This window comes from Pollachius pollachius (genome assembly GCF_949987615.1).
Source record: "Pollachius pollachius genome assembly, chromosome: 11".
NCBI classification, from domain to species: domain Eukaryota; kingdom Metazoa; phylum Chordata; class Actinopteri; order Gadiformes; family Gadidae; genus Pollachius; species Pollachius pollachius.
The window spans coordinates 19,448,313-19,458,312 of NC_136944.1; the positions used below are offsets into that span (position 1 = coordinate 19,448,313).

At 47.7% G+C, this 10,000-nt stretch overlaps 1 protein-coding gene across 7 annotated transcripts in view; it reads right to left on the reverse strand.

Moving 5' to 3' along the window:
* nfixb (nuclear factor I/Xb) overlaps nt 1–10,000 on the reverse strand; it is a 104,929-nt gene that overhangs the window by 57,983 nt on the left and 36,946 nt on the right. For all 7 annotated transcript variants that reach the window (XM_079746371.1, XM_079746367.1, XM_079746372.1 and 4 more), the window contains one exon: nt 7,424–7,955. In XM_079746371.1, coding sequence (XP_079602497.1) covers nt 7,424–7,955 — 532 coding nt within the window. The remainder of the gene's footprint in view (nt 1–7,423; nt 7,956–10,000) is intronic.

The window sequence follows — 10,000 nt, forward strand, 5'->3', positions numbered from 1 at the left end:
AAAATAGTGAAATGGAGTAAGAGCAGAAGAATCGAGTAAACTACAATTCACCTTGGGATTGTTCAACATTGGCAGTGGAATTCATGTTAAGTTTAACTCGTTTAACAATTTATGTTTGTTTTAGGAATATAGTATTAAAATGTCCAGTTAAACTCGTATAGCAAGACCTCAGCACCGCCGGCGTTGGGAGTTTGATTCGTACTAGGGCCGCCCATGATAGGATGGTGGACAGTTTGGATAAAGAGTCCACCAAATACATTGTACAACATTAATTAAACCTGCACTATGGAACACTCACACTTTAGCCACAGATTAGGCTGCACTATGTAGTATTTACACTGTGGTCACAGATTAATCCTGCACTATGTAACACTTACATTTTAGTCACAGATTAAACCTGTACAATGTAACATTTACACTGTAGTCACAGCTTTAACATGTACTATGTTACATTTACGCAAGAGTCAAAGCTCAAAACTGAACTATTTAAGACAATAGTCATGACATTTGTACAAAACAATTAGAATGTTTATTTTTTTCAAAGAATAAGAATAATGTAAAGAAAGAATCATCTGCTCTGCACTCATTAAATCAATCTCAATGAATTGATTATCAATGAATCAATCCATAGTCTGGAGAGGAAATGCAGGAGTATTGTCGACCATCGTCTGTCACGATTAATCACCATCACACCTGGTGGTAGAACAGGGGCCCTTTAAGTCGTGCCCTCTGACCTCCAGGGGGCTAATAGTTAAACCACAGAAGAAGAGCCCCCTCCTCTTTAGCGCGGTGCGGGAGCGTAAATCTCCCTGCGTGAGTCGGAGCGGGCCGCACGGCCGCGCGCAGACATGGTCGGGGATATTTAGTTTGCGTCTCTAATGAGTTGAAAGGCTGTGTTGACATGTGGGCACGCGGTCGCATTAGCAGCTGGGCTGCACCGCTGGCCACAGGGGGGGGGGGGGCTCAGACCAGACGCAGAGCAGTGGCGACGGACTCCATGGTACAGGCGCACACACACAGGTGAGTGCACACGCACGCATCCACACTAAAGGCCAGAAGAGGTAGAGGTCACTGCTTTGAAACCTGCTTAATGCCGCGTGCACACTATGACGCATTTGTCACCCAGTTGATGTAGCTTTCCGACCTGCGTGTGTGTGTCTGTGCATTTATGTGTGCGTGCATTTATGTTTTCTATGTGTGTGTGCATGCACATGTGTGAGTGTGCCTGTGTTTGTGTGTGTGTTTATGCATGTACGCATGTGTGCGTGTACGTGGCTGTGTTCATGTGGGAGTATGTGTGTGTGCATGCGCGCATGCATAGGCACCATGCAAAGTCAATGGTTCCTAATTCTCCCCCATCCCCCACCCCACCCCAGACCCTCCATATTCACGCTGTTATTCCACGGAACAAAAGCCGGCTCCTGGGGGCCAGCGGGGGCCCAGTGGGACCCCTGAAAGGAAGAGAGGCGCAGGGCTCCTGGTCTCCATGAATAGGGGCCTTTCACACTCAGAGGGCCTGTTTACTCTACACACATAATGGCTCTAATTTTCGGATCATTATTGAGTAATTCTACTCAGCCCACGCCCAGCGTTTACCCCCCCTGCCCCCACCATCACGTACCCCGTCCCCCCACTCACCCGCGGGGCTGGGGGCTGGCTGACTCACACCCTCACCCTGAAACGACCAGCGTTTAGGGCCCCTATAGAGGTGGTGCGTCGCTAGGTGGTTTCACCTGCTAAATAAAATACTTCCTGCCCCCCTGCCCCCCTCCCGTTGGCTGACAAATGTCAACACGGGGGAACCGACGACGACAGCGCCAGACCAGTCCTGGATTCAATGTCCATTTTTGTGTTACGTTTAAAAAAAAAAGAGAAGGAAGCTGAACTGACAGCATGATTAACATTACGATTATTTTTGCTCTATAAATGTTAAATCACCAACACGGTGCCGGACGCGCGGGTGTGTAGGGGGAACCGACGGCCGGGTTTTTCCGTGCGTTTATTTTCGGGGCCTCTATGCAGTAAAGAGAAAAAAAAAACGAACTATAGAAGAGGGTCTTTTTTTTCGGAGGGTGGGGGGGGGGCACTTCATTAAAAAAAAAAAAAAGCAATAAAAGAGGCGAGGATACAGCGAAGGAGGGGGGGCAGCAAGAAGAGAGAGAGGAAGAGAGAGAAGGAGTGAGAGAAGGAGTGAGAGGAGTGAGAGTAGGGATGAGAAGCTTGGCAGAGACAGCGAGTGGGTTTGAAGCTGGCAGCATCCACCCAGAGAGAGAGAGAGACAGAGAGACAGAGAGAGAGAGGGAGAAAGCGAAAGCTCTGGGCGACCGAACGCTGCCAAGCGCCGTCGCTCGCCCGGGATCTGGCCTCCCTCTCTCTCTTTGTCTCAGCGGCGGCTTCTCTCCGCTCTCCCCCTTCATTCTGCTCTCTCTCCCTTCATTCTGCTCTCTCTCCCCCTTCATTCTGCTCTCTCTCCCTTCATTCTGCTCTCTCTCCCCCTTCTCTCCGCTCTCTCCCCCTTCATTCTGCTCTCTCCCCCTTCATTCTGCTCTCTCTCCCCGTTCATTCTAGTCTCTCTCCCCCTTCATTCTGCTCTCTCCCCCTTCATTCTGCTCTCTCCCCCTTCATTCTGCTCTCTCTCCCTTCCTATCACTCCTGAATATCACCACCTTCTCCTGGCCGATAGCAGAGACAGAGACAGAGACAGAGAGAGAGAGAGAGAGAGAGAGAGAGAGAGAGAGAGAGAGAGAGAGAGAGACAGATAGAGACAGAGAGAGAGAGAGAGACAGAGAGAGAGAAAGAGCGAGACAGAGAGGGAGAGAAAGAGAGAGGCAAACAGAGTGAGAAAGACAAATGCGATAATCAGAACAACTCTGGGAGATATTTTGTGCGGTTGAGCGGTGGAATGGAGAGCTCCTTCTCGACGAATGTTGAGGTTTTCGGTGTGAAGAGGGTGTTTTTGGTTGGTTGGAAGGAGAGATGTTCGTTAGCGGTTCCAGATCTGTCACAGATTTAGGCAAACAGAAACACATCAAACTAAAATAGCACACACAGACAGAGAAGGAGACTCGTGGATCACACACTCCTGGTTTCGGAGCGGGAGAAGGAGGTGCGAGGAGGTGCAGAGAGCAGCAGTTGAACCGCCACGGCTAGCCTGAGAAACTCTCCTCTTCCTTCCCTTAACTCTTTTACTTTCCTTCCCTCAGCCTCATCTCCTTCCCTCATTCCCTTCTCTCAGGTTTCTCCCCAACAGTGGGGGTGGTCCTTTTTTAAGGAACAGAGATACTTTTTAAAGCCTGCCTTTGGGGGTGTGGGGGGGGGGAGAGAGAGAGGGAGAGAGAGAGAGGGCGTAGAAAATTCATGGCGAAAAACCGAGACGGACACAGAAAATAAAAATAAGAACGCAGGGAAGAGGAGACCTGGTAGATTTTGTTTGGCTCAGAGAAGAACAGAATGGATTTGGAATCGCTCTGAAGAAATGTGCGGCAGATCTTCGTAGTTACACAACGACCCACATATAGAGCTCAATCTGCCACGCACATTGGCTACTTTTATAGTGCCCTTCAAAACTAAGAAGACAGGTATTCAGTATTTAACGATATTATGATTTATGTTCAGCAAAAAATGTATATATTTTGTTATGTATACATAGATCAAATATTGTAAATATTTTGCAAGGCGAGTAAACCCAAAAACGATTTGTCCTGATAAATAATTTATTATTTGAGATGTTTTCAATTATTGCTATCATAATATTATATTAGGGCTTGGAGATATGTAAAAAACTATTATTAAGCTAAATGGGAAATCTTACACCAAATCTTAATATCCTGATATGCTTATGAATTCAAAACAGCATTCATAACCTTCTAACTGATGATCATTACACTGAAGTATATGGACATTTTTAGTATGGTATCAAATAAAATTTGTTTTTCTTTCTCACTGACGTTTAAAGGCTCATATTTTATCGTATGGTCTTCTCTCCATAATACACAGATACAATAAAACTGGGTCTCACGGTAAGGCGATATTTTCATTTGATGAAGATAAAACAACAATATAAAATAATTTCCCAGCCTCATATAAAAATATTTAATATTATTATTATAATATTATAATAGACTATTTGGACAGGGCCGCAGGATTTATGAATCATCCCTAATTAGGCCATTAATTAAAAACCAGTGTACAGTGAAATTAAGAAATTCAGTTTCTGGTCTTAGATTGTTTCCGACCAGGCACATATCTGAGGAACGTCAGGGCTGTGGTAGACGCTGTGCTCTCCTGGTTGTTTTCACTAAACTGGATAATTACACAGTCTCTCCAGAGCGGCTGGCCTCAGACCAGTAGTGTCTAATTCTAACGGCATCGAACCCGGGACCGCGGGACCCTGGAACCTTGGCCCCTAGCCCGGGATCTTCCCGTTCACACCTTCCTGTTTGTCTCCCCGTCTCCATTTATTTCTCTCTGTCTCACTAGTGTTTCGTTTTTCTTGTTTGTCTTTGCCTCTCGGTTTATGAATCACACACACACACACACACACACACACACACACACACACACACACACACACACACACACACACACACACACACACACACATATAGCTAAAGAGGGCCTTGGTTCAAGGCTAAAAATGGAAAAATACAACGATGAAAAATATTTAATTAATTAAAAGAGTAGTACAAATTCAAAATAAGAGCAACAGAATTTTCTCACACGAGAGAGCGAGTGAGAGTGAGAGAGAGAGAGAGAGAGAGAGTGTATTTTCTTCTCCTCCCGCACACTTAATGCCGCCCTTTCTGTGTCACAAACGTCACACTGCTATCACAGACCGGTCAGAACCAGTCAGAACCAGACAAGAACTCAACTGGAGCTAGACTAGAACTAGATAAAACCATTCCAGGACCAGATGAGACCAGATTGAAACCAGACTAGACCGGACTATCTGCTTTCTGGTTCCGGGCCAAAAGGTCCAGATTTCAGAGTGTGGTACAGATTGAACCTCAAAATACCATTTATAATAATCCAATAAAATAGATATATAAGCGTACATATATGTATGATAATCCATCTCCTGCAGTATGGTCTGATGTTCAGGTCATGAGGACCGAGAGGAGATGGGATCTTGTTATCTGAAGCTCCGTTAAAAGACACTCAGATGCTTTTAATGGAGGCCGGAATTCATTGTGCCTCGTCTGACAGTCCTTAAGAGATGTGGTGATATGCAGCAGTCACACACACACGCACACACAGACACACAAAGGCTTGTGCACGCATACACACATACACACACATGCACACGAACAGAGCGGCTGGCCTCAAGACACACACACACCAATACACAAGCACCAGACGCGCAACCACGCACACACTCTGTTTGCGTGTCTGCCTGTCTGTCAGCCTGTCTGTCTGCCTGTCTGTCTCAGTTAAAATAAATTTCCTGTGTTGCAGTGTTTCTTTACGTTTCTCAAATAAATCTCTCATTCTCGCTTTTTTATTAACCGTTGATGGTTGGCTCGTGCCAGAGAAAGACAGCGAGTGTGTGTGCGTCTGGCTGTGTGTGTGTGTGTGCGGTTTGTTTGTATGAATGCCAACACTGAGCTCAACGTGTTTCTCGGAACCGACGGTAAATCTAAAATGGCGTCGGCAAATAATAAAATAACATCATAGCAAATAATAACAAATAAACACACATGTCCCGTCAACGACATAGACAATACTAATAATAACCTTATGAATAATAAAAGAATCAAACATTAGAACCACAATGTGCTTTTGTTGGCCCTCAATTCAATTCAACAACATAATGCAAAAAATGCCCAAGTACGCTAACACAAGCCGCGCTAACCCAAACTGCGGGCAGAACCCAATTGGATAAACACAAGCTCGCCCGTGCTAAGATAGACACCCAAACACAGCCGCTAACACACAGGGGCACGGTAACCCGAGCGCGCAACTGAGCCAACGCCGTCTCGCCCAGGCTAGCTGGTGAATGTTGGCACCGGGTGAAAGGGGGGCTAGAGCTAGCTTAACTCGGCGCTAATCCGAGCGGCGCTACGCTGGGGTCCATTGTGGGACAGGAAGGGAGAGCCGCCCGCGCCAGCGCACCGCGACACGCTGGGAGTCAAAGGATCGCACCTCCCCCGCCGTACCACTGCGTCCCCCCCGAGCCTCCTCCCACCTCCCCCTCCTCCCCTGCCACCTCCTACCCTCTGCCAACGCGCTGCTACACCACCGGGCGGTACGTAGCCATATGCTAGACGGCGGATAGGGAGAACACACAGGATTAAATGTAAAGAAGAAGAAGAAGGAGGGGTGGGAGAAAGGTCTGTTTCCCACGGCGACGGGTGTTAACGCGCTGGGTCAGCAGCGGCTCGACACTTCTTCACCAGACCATCATAGCAGAATACAGAAGCTGTAGTAGTAGACCTATAGGATCTGCAGTAGTTATATCACTCATAACGAACATGCAGCAAGAGAGCACGAAGGCTCTTAATATGACACAACCGCTGTCACATTAAAGGCTTTTCTTTGTTTTGATCCTTTTAATGGAATGTGTATGGACTATGAAGTTGTGCTAACGCTATTTAGCTCTCATCGCTTGTCCTCAATATTGTTGGCGTGTGTTTAACCTAAACTTGTGTTTAACCTAAACATGCTGGAGTTAAAAAAGCACCAAGTAGAAAAATACTGCTTATGGGTAATACTGTGTGTGTGTGTGTGTGTGTGTGTGTGTGTGTGTGCGTGTCTTTCTGATCATCAAATACACCATTGTCACCACAGTACACACACACACACACACATACACACAAACACACACGCACACACACACACACACACACACCACATCTACACACACACACACACACACACACCACATCTACACACACACACACACGCAGATAAACAAGAATGCAGATGCTTTTGTTTACAGATGGTTTCTGAGCGTTTGCAGTCAAACACATGAACAAATGTACCAGCGCTAACACGTCTTTAGTTAAACACAGCATCTAAGCCTCCCTGTGTCTCACACACACTCTCAGAGACACACATTATTTCAATGTACTCACAGGCACACACACACACACACACTCACTGATCTTAAAGACTAATAAAGCATAAAGGTTATGGTTAAGATGCAGCATTTTAAATGCTTGTGGTTTAGTGCTAGGCTAGGCTAGAAGCATCTCTTCTACCTGCCACTCTGACCCCTGACTCACGGGCCCGCCACACCCTGACCTGTGTGTGTGTGTGTGTGTGTGTGTGCATGTGTGTGTGTGTGTGCATGTGTGTGTGCACATGTGTGCACGTGTGTGCATGCATGAAAATAATGGCTCAACCACAGAACATCCCCCACCCCCCACACTCTCTCACCCGTCCACCTCCACCTCCCCCCTCCCCCCGCCCCCCCCGTGCGTACCTGGCGTGTGGACGAAGTAGGCCAGGTAGAGGTCCAGCTCCTTCACAGACACCCCGATGTGGTGCGGCTGGACGCACAGGCCGTGGTTGGAGCACTGGGGCGACTTCACCAGCCGCTCCCCGTCCGTGCTCTCCAGGGGGCTGCCCTTGAACAGGATCACCATCACCAGGTCCAGGCGCCACACCTTGTCCGCCTGCCGCAGGCAGTCGATGCGGCGGATCTTGCCCTTCTGGTCGGGGTTGGACAGCACGCAGCACGGCGCCTTCTTGCCCGTGATGGTGAGCACGAAGTCCTCGCGGAACTCGGGCCGGATGTCCTTCCGCAGCTTGGCGAGGAGACGCGACGCCCACTTCTGCTTGATCTCGGGCTTCTCGCCCAGCAGCTCGTCCTTGACCGCACGCTCTTCGTCCTTGGTCATCCTCTTTTCGTGCTTCTTGAAGTACTTGCGCTTGCGGGCCTGCAGGTTGAACCAGGTGTAGGAGAAGGCCCGCACGTGGGGCAGCAGCGCCTCGATGAACGGGTGGAACTCATCCTGGAGGAGGGAGGGAGGGAGGGAGAGACACAGAGAGGAACAGGGTGAGACTGGTTTGTAGTTTTTTTTTCCCGAGCGGCAGGAAAATAAGCTTCCCTGTGAGGGAAATGGAAAGCATCCAAAATAATGTACAACTGTAAATAAAACCGTGGGATCTATTTATATTCCAAGCGGCAAAAGGTCTGTTGGAAATCTAGGATTTTGTGTTGAAACTACTATTCTGACTATCTGTAATATCAGAACCGTTTTTCAGAATAGTACTGAATTGAAATGCCTTGTTTTACTGGATACAATTTGAAAACAAATAGAAAAAAACTTGCAGGTATGAATTTCTTTTGGAAATGTGAATAAAAAAAGATAAACATAAATTCAATCCAATCCATAACAAAGCCTGCATATCTCATCAATTTAAGTAAGGGACATAACCATTTTTCTAATGTATAAAAACAATATTGAAAAGAGCATTTACTTCCTTATCTAAAAAAACTATACGATATCACACACATAATACAAAAAACAGAATAAAATGGATTCTCCCAAACTCTTAATGCATTCCTCAAATTCCAAATACATTTCCAAATGTATATTCCAGAATTCTTAATGTGTTTCCATAATTCCAAATGCAATTCCAAAATTCCAAATACAATTCCAAAATTCTAAATTCAATTCCAAAAATTCGAAATTCTGATTTACAAAAAGGTCAAATTGGACTCCATGATTCCAAGTGTGTATTGGAAGCCAGGCGGACCCAGTATGGTGTTCTATTGTGGTTCAAGAGCGGCTGTGTGTGTGTGTGTGTGTGTGTGTGTGCGTGTGCGTGCGTGTGCGTGTGCGTGTGTGTGTGTGCGTGTGTGCATGTGTGCGTGTGTAAGTGCGTGTGTGTGTGAGTGTGTGCGTGGAGAAGAGAGAGGATTTGTTCTACAGAACCGTGGTACCTTCACTACATATTTCTGCGAGGCCGGGCCCAGTTCCCGCCACAGCGATCCGGCCCCGGGGCCCCCACACAGCGGGCGGTCGGGACCACCGAAGCGGCCGTACTGTGAGAGATCAGCCATAGCAGCGCCCTACGCCTCAGATAGCATGCAAGACTGACGGCCAGACTCACATCTCCACTCACAGCACCACACACAGCAGCTAGCACGCAACACACACGGCCCGGTAGTTACCATTCTGCACGCGCATCATAAATTTGGCACCGCTTTTAAAAAGAAAAAAGAAAAAGGGCCGGTTTTTTTTTGGGATGGGGGCGGTGGGGGGTGGGGGGGGATTGTGGGTTCTCCTGCGGCGGTTCCAGAAGTGTTGAGAGCCGAAGACGCTGAAGGATCAGAGGAGGAGGAGAAGAAAGAAGAAGTGGTGGAACAGTCTGCTGCCAGCCGCGGGCGAGGGGTCAAAGTTTAAACCAAGGCCGGCCTCAGGACCTCAGGAGCCAGGAGCGAGCACGTTGCACCGCAGGGGAATCAATTCGGACGAGAAATCAAGACGCTAAACTTGGAGCCGAAATTATGGATTTTTCCCGAAAAGTAAAAATAGAATTTACGGTCTGAAGCAATACAAGAAAAAAAACTACGGCAAGTGGACGGGAAAAGCTTTTAAAAACTACCGGGTCCTCTATTGTCCTCCTCAAAAAGTCATCAACACAACACCAAAAAAAATCCTTGGCAAAGAGTCACAGGTCGCGAGCCCCGTTCTGATCCTGGCGCAAGGAACACACACGCGCGCATGTGCACACACACACACAAACACACGGACGCACACACGCGCACACACAGATGAGAGAGGTTGGTGGGGGGCGGAGAGCACGAAATAGGAAAAAAAAAGGCGCTCTGAATCAATGTTGGACGAGTCCGCTGGCAACCACGACTGCTGCCGCTTGTTTTCCCCCTTCTCTCTCTCTCCCTCTCTCTCTCTCTCTCTCTCTTTCTCCGGTTCTCTCCGTCTCTCGTGCGTTCTGCGCTCTCCTCTAACCACAGGCTGACTGGCTGCCAGCCCTCGCAGGGCCCACCTATCTGGCAGCAAGACACACACGGACCGGCCAATACCTACGC